At 49.9% G+C, this 19,670-nt stretch overlaps 2 protein-coding genes across 4 annotated transcripts in view; one reads left to right on the top strand and one right to left on the bottom strand.

Annotated features, from left to right (window-relative positions):
• The window catches only part of bcl11bb (BCL11 transcription factor B b), a 36,616-nt gene extending 35,459 nt beyond the window's left edge, over positions 1–1,157 (bottom strand). Inside the window, exon 1 of the mRNA XM_056410984.1 lies at positions 621–1,157. Coding sequence (XP_056266959.1) covers positions 621–684 — 64 coding nt within the window. The 5' untranslated portion in view covers positions 685–1,157. The remainder of the gene's footprint in view (positions 1–620) is intronic.
• Positions 1,158–9,824: 8,667 nt separating this feature from the next.
• Positions 9,825–15,105, top strand: ccnk (cyclin K). 3 transcript variants are annotated; one of them, XM_056410987.1, is made up of 11 exons: positions 9,826–9,940; positions 11,913–12,142; positions 12,211–12,292; positions 12,554–12,685; positions 12,763–12,868; positions 12,953–13,010; positions 13,084–13,253; positions 13,320–13,540; positions 13,624–13,654; positions 13,779–13,856; positions 14,238–15,105. In XM_056410987.1, exons 1-11 carry the CDS (start codon positions 9,932–9,934, stop codon positions 14,750–14,752), a joined length of 1,632 nt encoding a protein of 543 aa, XP_056266962.1. In that variant the 5' UTR covers positions 9,826–9,931; the 3' UTR covers positions 14,753–15,105. The 3 variants fall into 3 exon arrangements, with proteins under 3 accessions (XP_056266961.1, XP_056266962.1, XP_056266960.1); XM_056410986.1 differs by having other exon boundaries at positions 9,825–9,940; positions 11,952–12,142; positions 13,084–13,540; XM_056410985.1 differs by having other exon boundaries at positions 13,084–13,540.
• Positions 15,106–19,670: the final 4,565 nt, after the last annotated feature.

Here is a 19,670-nt window from a genome sequence, read left to right as displayed (position 1 = left end):
CTGCGCGTGCGGAAGAGAAGGAGATGTTTTGAATTAAGAACACAAGTCAGCGCGAGCGAAGAGTCTCAGAACAAATAAATAGAAAATTAAATGTGAATAAAAAACTGTTTCAATTGTTCTACATTAATCTGGAGCGACGCGCGCGCGCCGCCACATGTTGAGACACCGGGACGCGCGAGCTGTGATGAAATGTTGTATGCTTCCACATGTACTCACACACACATACACTCACCCACACGCACACACACACACAAACATACACTCACATACACACACAAACACACATTCACACACGCATCCCGACAGTGCCCTGTGTAAATCATAAGATCACCTCGAAGTGTTATTATACACAAAGTGAATTGTGTTGCTCGTCTTTAAAGGTTTAAATTTCATCTCAGATCTGTTCTCCCCGGTAAATATATAAATGTTGTTAACGGTAAATTGTGATTGGATCTGTTGTTCGGCTCATTTTATAACACGCGCACACACACACACACACACACACACACACACACACACACACACACACACACACACACTGCATGGAGCTAAACCCAAATACTCAGATTGTATTTTTCCCGGTAAATTCTAGAGAATGAAACGTGTTTCCGTGAACTCACCGCGGACCGCCTCCTGGTGCGCGCACGATAAGTGCTGCGGGTTCACCTGCTTGCGGCGGGACATGGCCCGGGCATCTACTCTGGCATCGCCCGGGAAACGGCACTTGGAGTCGGCTTGGACCGTGGTGCCGGTGGTGCCGGTGGTGCCGGTGGTGTCGGTGGTGCCGGTGCTCTCGGGCTCGCAGGTGACCGACTCCCCCGCTCCTAAATTCCTCTACTGTTCCTCCGCGCGCTGCGCGCGGAGGGTGAGGCGCCTCCCGGAGCTCCTCGGACCGGGCAGCACCGGAGTGAGGAGTGAGGAGGCCACGGCGGACTTTTAGGGAGCTGCGCGTGGCCGAGGGAACGAGCCGTGGGTTCGATTACCGATCACCGGTTAGATCAATAACAATCCTGGACTGCGCTCCACGGAGCTGACGGGGAGACCTCCACCGGGATGCGCGGGCTGCGCTCCTCGGTGTTAATGATGTGCTGATGTCTCATAGGGGGTCACGCGGCTCCCGGTGCTCCCGGTGCTCCCAAAGTCCCTACAGTCCTCAGTGTCAGCAGCGGAAATTACCCTTTGGCACCGACTCCTGCTGCGCGTTTTGGCATCGGCGCGCGGAACGGCAACTCTTGGCTCTGGTGGCAGAAGCCTCGCGGATAGAGGGGGGGGGGTGGTGGAGAGAGAGAGAGAGAGAGAGAGAGAGAGAGAGAGAGAGAGAGAGAGAGAGAGAGAGAGAGAGAGAGCAGGCGGGCAGACAAGACACCTCCTCCTCCTCATCTCGTCCTACAAGCAGGTCCGAGTGTTCACAGCGAGGAGACACGAGGAGCCGCGCCGGGGCGTCTGTGTGTGTGTGTGTGTGTGTGTGTGTGTGTGTGTGTGTGTGTGTGTGTGTGTGTGTGTGTGTGTGTGTGTGTGTGTGTGTGTGTGTGTGTGTGTGGCGGGGGTTGCCTCTGTGTCGTGGAACGGGATTCAAGTTCAAGTGCGACTAGTGGACGCGCCCGCTCCGCGCGGCTGGCAGCGCGCTGCATGCAGACTGATTAATACGTTGTTACAAATCAATCAATTAATCAATCAATCAATATCTTCGTTTTGAATCAGTCCCAGTCCTCCGTTATTTCCCCTTCACGTGACGTCAGAGCATCTCATCCCGTTTATTGTTTTGTGTTTTCTTCCTTCACGTTTCCAGAAAGACATTTTAAATATGAGCTGGAACACAACCTGCTGCTCCTGACCTCTCACATGACCCCTCATGACTGAGGCAGGAGGTCAAGGGTCACGGGTCAAGGGTCAAACACACGGACAACAATAACAGACCGTTCATGAACCGAGTGGAACTCAGTTTCATGATCGTTTAGTGACAGAATAAATCATGAGAAACATCAGGGGAACGGACATTAAACCACTAGATCACTAGACCACCAGATCACTAGATCACTAGACAACCAGACCACTAGATCACTAGACCACCAGATCACTAGATCACTAGACAACCAGACCACTAGATCACCAGACCACTAGATTACTAGATCACTAGATCACCAGATCACTAGACCACCAAATCACTAGATCACTAGACCACCAGATCACTAGACCACTAGATCACTTGATCACTAGACCATTAGATCACCAGACCACTAGATCACTAGACCACCAGATCACTAGACCACTAGATCACTAGACCACCAGACCACTAGACCACCAGATCACTAGATCACTAGACCACCAGATCACCAGACCACTAGATCACTTGATCACTAGACCACTAGATCACTAGACCACCAGACCACTAGATCACCAGATCACTAGACCACCAGATCACTAGATCACTAGAACACTAGACCACCAGACCACTAGATCACTAGACCACCAGACCACTAGATCACTAGATCACTTGATCACTATAACACTAGACCACCAGACCACTAGATCACTAGACCACCAGACCACTAGATCACTAGATCACTAGACCACTAGATGCCTAGATCCCTATATCACTAGACCACCAGACCACAATATCACTAGATCACCAGATCACTAGACCACTAGATCACTAGACCACCAGACCACTAGATCACTAGATCACTAGATTACTAGACCACTAGACCACTAGATCACTAGACCACTAGACCACTAGACAACTAGACCACTAGATCACTATACAACTAGATCACTAGACCACTAGATCACTAGATCACTAGACAACTAGATCACTAGACCACTAGATCACTAGACCACTAGACCACCAGACCACTAGATCACTAGATCACTAGACCACCAGATCACTAGATTACTAGACCACTAGACAACTAGATCACTAGATCACTAGATTACTAGACCACTAGATCACTAGACCACTAGACAACTAGACAACTAGATCACTAGATTACTAGACCACTAGATCACTAGACCACTAGACAACTAGATCACTAGATCACTAGATCACTAGACAACTAGACAACTAGATCACTAGATCACTAGATTACTAGACCACTAGATCACTAGACAACTAGATCACTAGATCACTAGATCACTAGACCACTAGATCACTAGACCACTAGACAACTAGATCACTAGACCACTAGATCACTAGACCACTAGACAACTAGATCACTAGACCACTAGAAAACTAGATCACTAGATTACTAGACCACTAGATCACTAGACCACTAGACAACTAGATCACTAGATCACTAGACCACTAGACAACTAGATCACTAGACCACTAGACAACTAGATCACTAGACCACTAGACCACGAGACAACTAGATCACTAGACCACTAGACAACTAGATCACTAGACCACTAGACCACGAGACAACTAGATCACTAGACCACTAGATCACTAGACCACTAGATCACTCTCACCACACCAGGCCCTCAGTCTGGGGTCAGAGGTCACCGCTAATTCAAATGTGTGTTTATGTTATTCGGACATTATTGAATAACATGACTGTAAAGATGACGCACCTCTTGTCTTTCAATAGGGGGGCGGGGCATACAGGCACGCTGCGAGGCAACAGCGCCCTCTGCTGGCCCAGAGGTGTATGAAACATGGCGTTGAGGAGGTGACGTGTGTGTGGTGTGTGTGTGTGTGTGGTGTGTGTGTGTGTGTGGTGTGTGTGTGTGTGTATGATACCTGTGAACATGGAGCGGTGGAGGTGGTTCTGGTTCTGGGCGGGTCCGGTCGTGCATTTCACATTCCTTCATTAATAAAACATGGAGGACATTTTCAGAGCATTACTTCGTTTCTCAATTCAAAGAACACGAGTCCAGACCTCCCGTCCTCCGGAGTCTGGACTTGGGAGTCCAGACTCCGGAGGACGGGAGGAGGTCTTTCTGCGATTGGAACAGCAGCTGACTTGATGACGTCACCACATCAGCTGTTCTTGCTCCTGAGTTTTACTCTAATTGTTCACTGTACATTATTTTTTACAGTCAAATAAACAAAACATCCTCACATCACATTCCTGACTCAACAACAGTAGTATTTATAAAAAGTCAACTGTCAGTAGTTTATTTTCTCCTCCGCTACTGTTTCCGGTTGATGGTGAAATGCATTCTGGGATATCTGCTGGCCAGAGTACGCACAAGTCTCCTCTGATGCATTCTGGGTAAAGTGGGAGGATCAAGTCACATCCTGGCATTTTGACCGTGCTTTGAGAGAAGAGAACTTTGAATGTGAACATGTCCTCAGAGACTGTGACGAGACACGAGTCACGAGGAGAGGAAAGTACACACAAGAACGCTGATTGAGAAACGCGTTAGAGTCTGATCGCTCGGGGGAGTGGCCTCAGGGGGGGAGGGGCCACGGGGGGGGGGCACTAATTATTAATATCAATGAAATGTCGTCTCAGCTCGAGTCGGGATGAACTCCACCGACATGGAGGGCTGGTTTGCGGGCCGAGCACCACCACCAGCACCACCAGCACCAGCACCACCACCAGCACCACCACCATCAGCACCATCAGCACCAGCACCACCACCAGCACCACCACCATCAGCACCAGCACCACCACCAGCACCACCAGCACCAGCACCACCACCAGCACCACCACCATCAGCACCACCACCATCAGCACCATCAGCACCACCACCATCAGCACCACCACCAGCAGCACCATCACCACCACCACCACCATCAGCACCACCACCATCAGCACCACCACCACCATCAGCACCACCACCATCAGCACCACCACCACCATCAGCAGCACCACCACCATCACCACCACCACCACCATCAGCACCACCACCATCAGCACCACCACCACCACCACCATCAGCACCACCACCATCACCACCACCACCACCATCAGCACCACCACCATCACCACCACCATCAGCACCACCACCATCACCACCACCACCACCATCACCACCACAACCACCATCAGCACCACCACCATCACCAGCACCACCACCACCACCATCAGCACCACCATCACCACCACCACCATCAGCACCACCACCAGCAGCACCATCACCACCACCACCACCATCAGCACCACCATCACCACCACCACCACCATCAGCACCACCATCAGCACCACCACCACCACCACCATCAGCACCATCACCACCACCACCATCAGCACCACCACCACCATCAGCACCACCAGCACCACCACCACCATCAGCACCACCACCATCACCACCACCACCACCACCACCATCACCACCATCACCACCACCACCATCAGCACCATCACCACCACCACCACCATCAGCACCACCACCATCAGCACCACCACAATCACCACCATTTTTGTCATCTGATGTACTGTCCATTCATCTGGGCAGTGGCTGCTAAGAAGGACATACACAAACTACAAATGGTTCAAAACAGAGCTGCCAGATTAGCACTCCAGTGTTCAATTAGAACTAATACTGCATATATGCATCTCGCCTGTCATGGTTCTCAGTTGAAACTCAACTTCACTTTTGTCTTCTCATGTTTTTCAGGAAAGTAGTATTTAATCAGACACCGGTATATTTCTTCAATCAGTTACAACACACATTTAACAGACATAACCATAACACTAGGAATGCTAGTTTAGGTCAATTGATACCGCCAACCCCAAGAACTAACCTCCTCAAACGTACTGTGATCTATCGTGCAATTACCGCTTGGAACCTACTGCCTCCTCGTTTAACTCACATGAGTAACAATTTATCATTCAAAAAACAATTAAAGGCGCACCTAAGAACATTCACCACTTGACGTATTCTATTGCTTTTTAGTCATCTGATTTTCCTTTTCTTATTCTTTGTATGACTTAAGTTGATCTGCACAACATAACATATATATTATCCTTTAACTGTACTGAGCATCTGACTGCACTATTTTTTCTTTTTCTTTTACTTTGTTGTACTATTTTTAACTGTTGGATTCACGATATGTTTTGTATGTTTTTGTATGTATTGTATTTTGTCCTTTCTGTGGACCCCAGGAAGATTAGCGGTCGCTAAGGCGTCAGCTAATGGAGATCCAATAAATAAACAAATAAACCACCACCACCACCATCACCACCACCACCACCATCAGCACCACCATCAGCACCACCACCATCACCACCACCACCACCATCAGCACCACCATCAGCACCACCACCACCACCATCAGCACCACCACCATCACCACCACCACCACCATCAGCACTACCACCATCACCACCATCAGCACCACCACCATCAGCACCACCACCATCACCACCACCATCAGCACCACCACCATCAGCACTACCACCATCACCACCACCACCATCAGCACCACCCCACTATCAGCACCACCATCACCACCACCACCACCATCAGCACTACCACCATCACCACCATCAGCACCACCACCATCACCACCACCACCACCATCAGCACCACCACCATCACCACCACCATCAGCACCACCACCACCATCAGCACCACCACCACCACCATCAGCACTACCACCATCAGCACCACCATCACCACCACCACCATCAGCACTACCACCATCACCACCACCACCATCAGCACCACCACCACCATCAGCACCACCATCACCACCACCACCACCATCAGCACCAGCACCACCATCAGCACCACCACCACCAGCACCGGCAGCCTCCGGTGTTGCTCATGGGCTCCTCAATAATACATCACGGCTCGTAGCGGCGGCCCCCGGCTCCGGCTGGTGACACAGGGCCGCACGGGGCCAACGCCCCGCGATGCCTTGCTCATGGACACGGGAAAGGTTTTAAGACCAAGCCTCTGAGGAGACGAGGAGACGAGGAGACAAGGAGACATGTATCCCGTGTGCTAAGTGCCATCAGACACACCTACACACTGCAGGGAGACACACATACACACACATATATACACACACAGATACCACACACAAACACACACACACCACACACACACACACACATACACACACACCACAAACACACACGCGGGGGAGGACCGGCTGCATGAGAGTTGTTCCCGTGACACGGGACTCAGGACTCATAATAATAATGATCTAATGTAATTTATGTAAACAATAAGCAGGAGGCCTGTAGGTCTCGTCACAGCCCCGCCCCCCTGGCCCCCCGGCCCCCCCGGGGTCTGACAATAGGAGAACACACCCAGGAGAACAATGCACTGAGCACAATAGAGTGTGTGACAATAGAGTGGTGATGAAGTGTTGAGGTGAAGAGCAGAGAGGGCCATGAGCGCCATTATGCAACGTTAATATTCATACAGAAGGATTCATTATTCATACGCTGATTTACTGTTGGTGTGTGTGTGTGTGTGTGTGTGTGTGTGTGTGTGTGTGTGTGTGTGTGTGTGTGTGTGTGTGTGTGTGTGTGTGTGTGTGTGTGTGTGTGTGTGTGTGTGTGTGTGTGTGTGTGTGTGTGTGTGTGTGTGTCTTGGGGCAATACGAGATGAGTATCTCACTTTTTCTCCAGGACGCATCCTGACAAATCCTCCCACATTTGGACGATTTGTTCCGAGCGCTCCTGAATATATGATGAGTCGACTCTTTTTCCTGAGAAAGCTTCGATCCTTCAACGTGTGCAGCAAGATGCTGGAGTTATTCTACCAGTCGGTTGTCGCCAGTGTGCTGCACTTTGCCATTGTCTGCTGGGGGAGCAGCATCGGAGCCGGTGACACCAGCCGTCTTAACAAACTGGTTAGGAAGGCTGGCTCCATCATCGGCTGCCAGCTGGAGCACCTGGAACAGGTGGTGGAGAGGAGGTCGTTGAAGAAACTGGTGTCCATATTGGACAACCCGGACCACCCTCTCCACCACCTCCTACAGGGACAGAGGAGTACTTTCTCCAGACGTCTCCTCACGCTCCGCTGCCACAAGGAGAGATACAGGAGAACATTCCTGCCGACGGCTATGAGGCTCTACAACAGTTCACCTCTTGCCAGATCACCCTAACCCTTCTTATATTTGTGTTTTGTTTTTTTATTCTTGTGTGTTGCTGCTACTGACTCGACAAATTTCCCCTTGGGGATTAATAAAGTATATATCTATCTATCTATCTATCTATATATATATATGTGTATATACATATATATGTATATATATATACACATATATATATATATGTGTATATATATACACATATATATATATGTGTGTGTATATATAATATATAGATATTTAATTCAAGCGGATTCCACATATATATGTATATATATATACACATATATATATATGTGTATATATATATACACATATATATATATATATATATATATGTGTGTGTATATATAATATATAGATATTTAATTCAAGCGGATTCCACATATATATGTATATATATAATATATACATATATATATGTGTGTATATATACAATATGTAGATATTTAATTCAAACGAATTCCACATTTTAATTGCAGGCAGTAAATGATTTAAATGATTTAAATGAATTAAATTATTTAAATGATTTAAATGATTTAATGTTCCTCAGGAGTGAAGCTTGATACTTTAAAATCCTCTCCAACTAAAGTCAAGATGAATAATTACCTCTGAGCTCTCCTTCATGTCCAATAATAAGTAATAATAGTAATAATATGTTTTCTTATTTCTCATAAAAGGCAATCATTAAATCCATATTCCAGGAGGAGTCACGGTGTTTAACTTTATAGGTTTGATGCATTTCACTTGTATTTAAAGAATGTTGATTTGACAGATGAATAAAATCCTATAATAATGTTTTAACAACTCAAAGCTACTCGTTTTATTTAAAGGTCAGTAATAACTTGTAAAACAAGGCAACACTTTGTGGAATTCCTTTTATGTAAAACTCTCATTTAAATTCATCACATTTCTGTAATAAGACAAATTAAAATGTGTGAACATTAATAACCCTGTTGTTGCATCATCTCAGAAATGTCCGATGTATTTAATTTCTAAATATAATAAGGTTGTTTATGTTCTGTAAACACGCAACCGAAAGAGGGAAGTTGCATTTAAAGAGCTAACTTGATCACATCTCAAATGATATCTGGTCTCCATTATACCATTTAAATATAAGACAAATACGTATTTAGTAGCAGATTTTATTTCCTTTTTGTGATGCTGCTTTTAATATTTCATTATTATCCCTCATGCTTTTCATCATGTTTTTTCTTCAGACTTCCACAAATGACTTGCACTGCGGCATATGTGTATTAATTATATGTTTCTTTATATTGTTACCTGCTCAAACCAATTAAGTGAAGTCTTTTTAAACATGTGACAAAGGAGGCATCAGATCAATCATTCAATATATTATCTTTACGTTGTCATATAATAATAATAATAATTAAAACTTATATAGCGCTATTCTAAATACACAAAGACGCTTTACATGGGGACAAGAGACAGTGAATTAATATATAATATACAATAAAATTGTCTCGATGTTTTTTATGTATGTATAAATGTGTTATATTTGTCAAAGACATTGTAGTTATTGTTGAATCGGGTCCAATCATAGCCTGTCAAATCTGTTGTGCCCAAATCTAAGAGTGGTTCATTGTCTCCCTCTAGTGGACACTTTGGGGATAACACATTAAAAATATACTTAAAAGAAAACGTGAATTATTCACACGTATAATGTAGTTCGCGGTACCCCAGCAGCATAACTGTCACAATGAAGCGTTTAATTAATCAATTAATTAATTCAGAAGAGGAAAGATAAACGCGAACACAGCGAACATCGGAATCAGACGTCGTGCGTGATGACGTCAGCAAGAAGTCTGTGACGTCGTCCATAATGGCGGCGCGCTCGTGTGTCGCTCGTTAGCGTGAAGAGCTGCGGACTCATCTCACGGCCGCTTGTTCCCGGCGGCTCACTCTGGCGCCTCCATGTTAAAGGTGAGACGTGTGTGCGTCATTACGAACAGTTAGCCCACCCTGCAGCGGGATTATGGGATGTTCTGACGGCGCGAGACTCCCGCCTCGAGAGAAGCTGCTACCTTAGCGTTAGCTGCTCGACTAGCATCACCCAGTTGGCTAGTTGACGTCATAACGTTTGTCTCTGCGCGTGTTTAACGGACCTGATCGGCGTGACGTCACCTCCCGGTCCATACAGAACCACTCGGTCCTCTCCGGTACCGGCTCGGTACCGTTTAGCTCAACGAAGCGAACTTGTAGGTTCACATTCTCGCTAGCTCGGCTAACACTCCTGAATGCTAGCTAGGACTTAGCAATATGCTAATGTGGGGAAGTTCTCCCCTCGTTGAGTTTCATCAGTTATTTAAAGACACGTGTTTTAAAGTCTTACTCTAAATGTTGACTGTAGACCCGTCTGTAGATCCGTCTGTGGATCCGTCTGTAGATCGTCTGTAGATCCGTCTGTAGATCCGTCTGTAGATCCGTCTGTAGACCCGTCTGTGGACCCGTCTAGATCCGTCTGTAGACCCGTCTGTGGATCCGTCTGTAGACCCGTCTGTGGACCCGTCTGTAGATCTGTCTGTAGACCCGTCTGTAGATCTGTCTGTAGACCCGTCTGTAGATCTGTCTGTGGATCCGTCTGTAGATCCGTCTGTAGATCGTCTGTGGACCCGTCTGTAGATCCGTCTGTAGATCCGTCTGTAGACCCGTCTGTAGACCCGTCTGTGGACCCGTCTAGATCCGTCTGTAGACCCGTCTGTGGACCCGTCTGTGGATCCGTCTGTAGACCCGTCTGTAGATCCGTCTGTAGATCTGTCTGTAGACCCGTCTGTAGATCTGTCTGTGGATCCGTCTGTAGATCCGTCTGTAGATCGTCTGTAGATCGTCTGTGGATCTGTCTGTGGACCCGTCTGTGGATCTGTCTGTAGACCCGTCTGTAGATCCGTCTGTGACCCGTCTGTGACCCGTATGTGACCCGTCTGTGACCCGTCTGTGACCCGTCTGTGACCCGTCTAGATCCGTCTGTAGACCCGTCTGTGGACCCGTCTGTGGACCCGTCTGTAGACCCGTCTGTAGATCCGTCTGTAGACCCGTCTGTGGACCCGTCTGTGGACCCGTCTGTAGATCCGTCTGTAGATCCGTCTGTAGATCCGTCTGTAGACCCGTCTGTAGATCCGTCTGTGGACCCGTCTGTGGATCCGTCTGTGGATCCGTCTGTAGACCCGTCTGTGGACCCGTCTGTAGACCCGTCTGTGGATCCGTCTGTAGACCCGTCTGTGGACCCGTCTGTAGATCCGTCTGTAGATCTGTCTGTAGATCCGTCTGTAGACCCGTCTGTAGATCCGTCTGTAGACCCGTCTGTAGATCCGTCTGTAGATCCGTCTGTAGACCCGTCTGTAGACCCGTCTGTGGACCCGTCTGTAGATCCGTCTGTAGATCTGTCTGTAGACCCGTCTGTAGATCTGTCTGTAGACCCGTCTGTAGATCCGTCTGTAGATCGTCTGTTCGTCTGTAGATCGTCTGTGGATCTGTCTGTGGACCCGTCTGTGGATCTGTCTGTAGACCCGTCTGTAGACCCGTCTGTGGACCCGTCTGTAGATCCGTCTGTAGACCCGTCTGTGGACCCGTCTGTAGACCCGTCTGTGGACCCGTCTAGATCCGTCTGTAGACCCGTCTGTGGACCCGTCTGTAGACCCGTCTGTGGACCCGTCTAGATCCGTCTGTAGACCCGTCTGTGGACCCGTCTGTAGACCCGTCTGTGGACCCGTCTGTGGACCCGTCTGTAGGACCGTCTGTGGACCCGTCTGTGGACCCGTCTGTGGACCCGTCTGTGGACCCGTCTGTGGACCCGTCTGTGGACCCGTCTGTGGTCCCGCCTGTGGACCCGTCTGTAGACCCGCCTGTAGGACCGTCTGTGGACCCGTCTGTGGACCCTTTGTGTCTGTGCCTCCAGTCCGGCGCAGCGGGTCCATCCACCGTTGCTTCTCTTCAGCCGATGAAGGAGTTCAAGGAGAACTTCTCTGGCCAGGTGATCCTGGACCACATCAAGCCGTGCTGGTACTGGGACAAGAAGGACCTGGCCCACACGCCGTCGCAGTCCGAGGGCCTGGACCCCGGCACGGAGGCCCGGTACCGGAGGGAAGGAGCCCGCTTCATCTTCGACGTGGGCACCAGGCTGGGCCTGTATCCTCTGAAGCTGAGCGGTGGATGACTGTGCAGAGAGGTTCTGTTTGTTTCTTGACGGTCCCCAGACACTACGACACGCTGGCCACCGGCATCATCTACTTCCACCGCTTCTACATGTTCCACTCCTTCAAGCAGTTTCCCCGATACGTACGTTGAGTTGTTCCTCTTCTTAAAAACACTATTTAAATGTGTAATAACCCAACCGGCCTCATGCGTGACGTGTTCTTATGTCTGTGATTCAAACACACGACCTGCCTCCTGGAAGTGTTTCCTTTTCTTTCCTGTATTGTTTCTTTGTTGTTCTCAAGCGCTGACTGAGCCCTGCTCTCGGTGGCCAGCGGGTCTGGACCGTCTGTAGAACCCTGAACCCGGGTCTAGGTGTGTTCATGTCGAGGCGTGTCCCAACAGGTGACGGGCGCCTGCTGTCTGTTCCTGGCAGGGAAGGTGGAGGAAACCCCGAAGAAGTGTAAAGACATCATCAAGACGGCCCGCAGCCTCCTGAACGACGTGCAGTTCGCCCAGTTTGGAGACGACCCCAAGGTGCTCCTCTAATCTGACGGTCCTGAGTCACATGCGGGGGTCACCCCCTGGTTCTCACCAGCAGGCTGTGTCTGCAGGAGGAGGTGATGGTGCTGGAGAGGATCCTGCTTCAGACCATCAAGTTCGACCTGCAGGTGGAGCACCCGTACATGTTCCTGCTGCGCTACGTCAAGCAACTCAAAGGTGAGCGGTGCGCGCCCTACAGGCGGCTTGGTGTACTGCTCCGTCAGTGCAGGCGGCTTATGACTCGCCTTCTGCTCGTTGAAGGCGACAAGAACAAAGTGTGCAAGGTGCTCCAGATGGCGTGGACCTTCGTCAACGACAGGTGAGCCGTGAGCCTTCCTCCGTGGACTCTGGTATGAAGAGGCCCGTGACCCCGTGACCCCGTGCCCCCGCAGCCTGTGCACCATGCTGTCTCTGCAGTGGGAACCGGAGATCATCGCCGTGGCCGTCATGTACCTCGCCGGCCGCCTCTGTAAGTTCGACATTCAGGAGTGGACGGCCAAGCAGTCGTCTCGCCGCTGGTGGGAGCAGTTCGTCCAGGACGTCCCGGTGGAGTTGCTCGAAGGTACGGGTCAGACGGCCGCGCCCGCCTCCACGTCTTCAGCTCGCGTGACACTTCCTCTTTGTCCAGACATCTGCCACCAGATCCTGGACCTGTACTCGCAGGGGAACAAGCCCATCCCCCAGCAGATCCAGGAGAAGGAACGCGCCGCTCCCCAGGCGCCCGTTCCCCAGGCGCCCATTCCCCCGATGCCTCAGGGACTACCGCCGGCACCCACCCCCCCGCCCCCCCCGCCCAAGAAGACCTCCCCCCAGGGGGGCAGCCCCGCCCGCCTGGTCAAACGCTCGCATGTGAGTACGCTTACCGACATGAGGCCTTCATTCAGGCTCCTCCCCTCAAAGATGGAACTGAGTATTCCTGTTTCTTCTTCCAGACATCCCCCAAAGAGGAACCCAAGGCTCCAGGTACGACGGCGGCTCTCTCATGATGTGTGGAGAGCTGCTGAGGATGATGAGCTGCTATGAATATTCAAGCAGCAAAGTCCACGACGTCATCCACGGGACTGAAACGACTGTTCTCTCGTTTCAGTCACAGAACAAGTGGGAGCCAAGATCCCCCGACTGGAGAGCCCCATGCCCCCTCTGCCCACATCGCTGCCTCCCCCAGGTAAGAGAGGCCGGGACTCAGAGGGAACAGCTCGAGGAAGAGGAGGGGACAGGTAGAGGAGGAAGAGGAGGGTACGTGTAGAGGAAGAGGAGGGGACAGGTAGAGGAGGAAGAGGAGGGTACAGGAAGAGGAGGCTACGTGTAGAGGAAGAGGAGGGTATGACTCCTCCAGTCCCATAATGAGCAGGTCTTGGGTCTTACTTGTAATCCAGTCGTCGTCTCGTGTGATGACATCATCAGCAGCTCGTCTCCTCAGACCAATCAGATTAGTGCTTGAGCTCATAATGAGACCTCCTGTGGGAACGGAGCCTAGGGGGCGGAGCCTAGGGGGCGGAGCTTCGTGGCCTCACAGGAGATGCTGACGTGTTGTTTACCTCCTCAGAGCGCAAGGCCCCGGCTCCGCCCACGGAGGCCGAGCCGTTCACTGAAGCCGCCCCTCCTCCGCCGCCACACGCGCCCCCCCCCCTGCCCCACCGCCCTCCTCCCCCGCCGCCCTCCAACTACATCATGTCCACCACCAGCTCCTACATGTCGGGCGAAGGCTACCAGAGCCTGCAGTCGCTCATGAAGACGGAGGGTCCCTCCTACGCCCCGATGCCCCCCAGCTACGCCCCCCCGTTGCCGCCGTACCACCCCCACGTCTACCCGCCGCCTGCGGCGCCCCCTCCTGGCCCGCCGCCGCCTCCTTCCAGCTACCCGCCGCCCAACTTGGCGCCCGCGTACCCGCCGCCGGGCTACAACAGCTACCCGCCGCCGCCGCGCATGCCGCCGGGCCACGCGCCCCCTCCGGTCATCGGCCTCCCGCCCGGGGGGTACCCCCCCCCCCCAGGACAGTCCCAGGTGCCCCTCCCCCCTCCGCCCGGCATGCCGATGAACCACGGCGGGTGGATGAGATGAGGAGGGTCTCACCAGGAAGTAGACCGGACTATGAGGCCCTGCTGGTGGTCAGGTGACCAACACGGCCACTTCTGATTGGTCGTCACATGTCGGCGTAATACATGTAGTTTAGTGACTGAAGACGAAGAGGAAGAGCAGCTCCACACGTCACCTGGGACCTCTGGTCTCTGGTCTCTGGTCCTGGTCTCTAGTCCCTGGTCCTGGTCTCTGGTTCTGGTCTCTGGTCTCTAGTCCCTGGTCTCTGGTTCTGGCCTCTCCTCTCTCCTCTCTGTACATACATGTTCTTCTTTAGTTCCTCGTGGAGCTTCTTTCTGTCTGTTCAGTCGCCCGTGAATAAAGACTTTCTGCTTTGAGCTGCTGTGTTCACTGGTTACCTCCCTCCTCTTCCTCAGGGACAGGGTCCTCCTGCAGCTCCTCAGGAGGAGGTGTCACATGACCTCATGAGGTCTCCTCCCAGACGTGGTCCCTCCAGGGGGTCCTGGTCTGAACCACATGTAAATGGTTTGATACTAAATAAGATATATTTCTCCATCCTCTGAAGCCCGTCTACGGATGTTTTACATTAAAATAAGTTAATTTAAAGTTACTGTGAGGAAGTTTAACTCGTGAAACAACTTAATGCTGAAGATGTGAAGAAGACTTCTTTTAAGTTAACTGGCCGGCCGGCGTTTCTGAGCTTGGAGTGAGACACGGAGAACACTGACATCGGTACAGTCAGGATGAAGCGACAGAAGGAGCTGTTTGCTTAGCATAACAACTAATAACACATAAACAACCCGCGCCCACTTCCAAGTTGTTTCTTGGTGTAAAACATAAGAACGATGAAGCTTCAGTAAGCTCGCGAAGAGGCGGGAGAAACAGCTGTAGAGAAGGTAAGTAACGTCCGCTCGCTTTGGGGTGCTGTGTGTTGATAGAAGTGTGTCGGAGTTAAAGAGAAAACAGTTCATGAAGGCTCGCGCCGTTTAGCTGGCGGACAAGACATTCTCCGTGACGTCACTGAGTCACCATGGAAACATTGTCTGCGCTTTGATGTCGTGACGTCACGGAGCAGAGTTAGTATATAGCCGTGATTCCCAGCAGAGCAGCACCGTGATGTGAGCCTCAGGAGGAGTGGGGGGGTGGTCCCCTCGTCCCAGGCGGAGTTGACTCCTTAAGTCTTGTGGCGTTTCGCTGAGTCACCTCGTGTGATTCTCCTACATTAGCTGCATCCCTCGGGTGGGGGGGATCCTGGCGGCCTCACAGAAAGCGGTGGGATTGACTTGTGGATCCCACAGAAGGAGCGGGGGGGGGTCGGCCCCCCTCCCGGGATGGGGCGGTTTGGTGGGAGTCACCTCGTGTGGTTCTCCTACACCTCATCCCGGGGTGGGGTGGGGTTCACAGAAGGGCGGATCGGCTCGGAGAGCCGGTCATTCAACAAAAGCAGCCTGAACTCAGATTATATATATAATATATATATGTGTATATATATATATATATATAATGGGCTGTGTGTGTGTTTCAGTGTTTCAAAGCCAAGGGGGTTTCACCTCAAACACACATCTGTAAAGTTATGTAACTCTATAATTGCTCACACTGAATTCTGGTCTCGTGGTAGTATCATGATATGGCAGGTATTGTCTCACAGATCGTGACAACCAGGTAGAGGAGAACAGACTCCAGGCTCACAGCACAAGACTTGAAGACTTGTTCAGGCCAAGAAGTTGGTTCATGAATGACCATATTATATATCATGACAGTTTATATTTATAACTATTATTATAGGGCCCGATCACTGACTTAGTGACAATGGTGGACCTATTGTTCTCTTATTTATTTTCATATAGATTTGTGGTCAGAACAATCAACTGACCGTAGTTAATACGTGGCGACAAAAAAGTCACTAGCACCCCCCCCCATAAACATTAATTCAAAATCACAGCTATTAAAAAATAAAAAATCTATTAGCATCGAGCTGTTCATTAGAATCATAAGACAAAGACTTGGGCTCACCTTCAGAACACTAAGGCACAGATCTGCAGGGCTCAAGTTGTGAAGACAGGCAAGCGTGACATTTCCATCAGCACCCGATGCTCACCTGTGCGCGCATCGCAGCTGAGCGTTGCGCGCGCCGGCATCGAGCCGAGAAGAGTTGTTGGGGGGGGGGGCGGAGGGGGCTAGTGACTTTTTCTTTGCTCTTTCCCGATGCGCGCAGACCGGCGTCGGAGCTCTGCAGCGACCGCGATCGACCAATCGATCACGATCGGCGTATTGAGCACTCCTGCATTCAAATATTAAATAGCCGAGTTTTTTTGAGCGTGAGAAATACGATGTGTGGCGGGAGTGCGTGAGTTAAGACCGAAATGCGTGAGTCTCACGCTCAATGCGTGACACTTGAGAGCCCTGGGTCTGTAATAGAGATGTGGTAAATGGACCAGAACCACGTCAGGTTCTAGGAGGAAGCGACCAATGAGAGACGAGGATGCTCCCGCATCACAGGACCAGGTTCCTCCGGTCGGCCGTATGATCTGCTGACGTCACACTTCTCCGCGTGTTCCCTTGTGTTGGTGAATCTCTCCACCCGGTGGCCCCCGGAGGCCCCTCGACCTCCGAGAACATCGTCTCCTCTTGTCGTTCCAGTGCAGTGCCAGCAGAGGGCAGTCTAACTCAGGGGAGAAAACAACACGCACAACTCTTTGAAATAAAGACACATCAAATTACTCAACTTCATTTATTTTCTCTCAATTTGTTCTAAAAGTGATTCCATGTTCTTTCTTCAATACTCATCCGCTCAGTGAACGCTCAGCAGGTTTTAGTGAACACGAAGACTCAGACGAATTAAAACACCGTGCAGAAGAAGAGTGGCATATTTAAAAATCAAAGTTTTCAAAATTGCTTCAAATCAGTTCCTAGAAATAAGGACACTTTGTTGTTTGAGCCCATTGAGAGAACCGAGGCCCTCAGAGGGTCTGGACCAATAGCACGAGAGGGAGAGCCGGAGCGTCACCAACCAGCTGTCAGATAACCCTCCAGCTCCACCTCCAGCTCCACCTGACAACACTCTGACCAACAGCGTTTGTTCATCTGACATCAAGAAATACTTTTTAATGTTTCAATGTTTTCATAAAAGACATCAAAGGGAAGACGTCAAGATCTCGTGTTCTAAGAAAAAAGAGTAAGAAACATGCGGCGCGTGAAAACAGCTGCTGAACCCAGAGGGACCCTAACCCTGACCCCCTGACCCTAACCATCTAACCCTACCCCTCTAACCTAACCTAACCTACCCCTAACCTCACCCAGAGACACACGGAGAACCAGGAGCATCCGAGAAGTTATGAACTGAACTCGTTTCAGAGTTTCACAGTTTTTGCAACGGGTCGAGGCTTCAAGAGGATTCAGCCAATGCCTCTAGCTGAGGTCAAAGGTCAGAGGGAGTCACGGGTAGATGCTACAGCAGCAAGAAAAGCATTCACTCTCACTCACCCACCCCCTCCCTCCCTCACTCCCTCACCCACCCTGAGGGTGAAGCTGAAGCCTCTCACCCTGAGACGTGATTGTCGACATGCACTCGGCATAAAGTTTGATTCAGTTCCAGAGACGGTTTGATTCATGACCTTGAACATGTTCAGAGGTCACAGAGAGAAGAAGAAAAGAAACTTTCCAAACTAAGTAATTGATCACATGGCCACTAGAATACTAAATAAAGTAAAGTAACTGGAACAATGGAGCAGTGCTCTGGTTTATACATCATATACACATCAGAGACCTCAACGGGTCTGAGGTCACACTGGGTTCACACCGTCACGTTAGAATGCTAATGCTCATCAAACTGGATGACCACTAGGGGGCGATACACGTGACAGCAGCTATCGGCCTCTCTAGGAGGTCCTATCATAAACGCATCTGAAGAGAGAGACATCTTGTGGCCTTCATGTCCACCAGCAACACATCGCTCTGTGCTTGAAACCATGAAACATGAAGCATGAAACCATGAAGCATGAAACATGAAACCATGAAGCATGAAACCATGAAGCATGAAACCATGAAACATGAAAGCATGAAACATGAAACCATGAAGCATGAAACCATGAAACATGAAACCATGACACGAAGCATGAAACCATGAAGCATGAAACCATGAAGCATGAAACCATGAAACATGAAGCATGAAACCATGAAGCATGAAACCATGAAACATGAAACCATGAAACCATGAAGCATGAAACATGAAGCATGAAACCATGAAACATGAAACCATGACACGAAGCATGAAACCATGAAGCATGAAACCATGAAAACTAGGGCTGGGCAACGATTACAATTTTTAATCGCAATTAATCGCATGATTTCCCTGATTAATCTCGATTAATCGCATTTGTATACGCAAAATCCAATAATTAATTCAAAAGTAGTGTATAGCGCACTTCTATTTGAAATGTTCTGCCATATGAATGAAAGTGCCATAACATGTGTTGTCCCTGTTAGAGACACCAGAAAACACTTTCAGTGCAGTTTGTCAATTCCTAGAACTTGACACTTATTTTAAATGTTCTGCCATATGAACTAAAGTGCCATAAAATCTGTCAGGACATTGTCAAATGCACTGTTATGCAGAGACACTGTGACAGAACGCTGGAGACTGAAGCAGGGACATGATCAAAGGCAGTCGTCTCGCAGCAGCGATCATCTCTGGTGCTCTATCTGCTCAGTGTGGTGACTTTATGTGACACATTCCACTGCTGTGCAACTTCAGTAAAGTGTCCCGCACACGTTTCAGCATCATGTGTCTCCTCTGTTTTCATCAGTCAGGGCATGTGAATGCAGCGCCCACTTCTCATCAATATAATGCACAGTCACTCCGAGGTCATTGTGGTTACAGAGTGATGTCCAGTAGGGTGACCAGATTTGAGTTTGTGAAAAAGAGGACACTTTGTCTGGGGGG

The sequence above is a fragment of the Pseudoliparis swirei genome, unplaced genomic scaffold (assembly GCF_029220125.1).
Source record: "Pseudoliparis swirei isolate HS2019 ecotype Mariana Trench unplaced genomic scaffold, NWPU_hadal_v1 hadal_31, whole genome shotgun sequence".
Lineage (NCBI taxonomy): Eukaryota > Metazoa > Chordata > Actinopteri > Perciformes > Liparidae > Pseudoliparis > Pseudoliparis swirei.
The sequence above is the reverse complement of the archived record's forward strand: the minus strand, read 5'-3'. Positions and strand labels throughout refer to the sequence as shown.

What these genes read in the sequence shown, in the direction of transcription:
- ccnk (XM_056410985.1), top strand. An exon ending in TCAAGCAGTTTCCCCGATAC is followed by an intron (nt 12,293 to 12,553) that starts GTACGTTGAGTT and finishes GTGTCCCAACAG; the next exon opens with GTGACGGGCGCCTGCTGTCT. An exon ending in GCCTGGTCAAACGCTCGCAT is followed by an intron (nt 13,541 to 13,623) that starts GTGAGTACGCTT and finishes TTCTTCTTCCAG; the next exon opens with ACATCCCCCAAAGAGGAACC.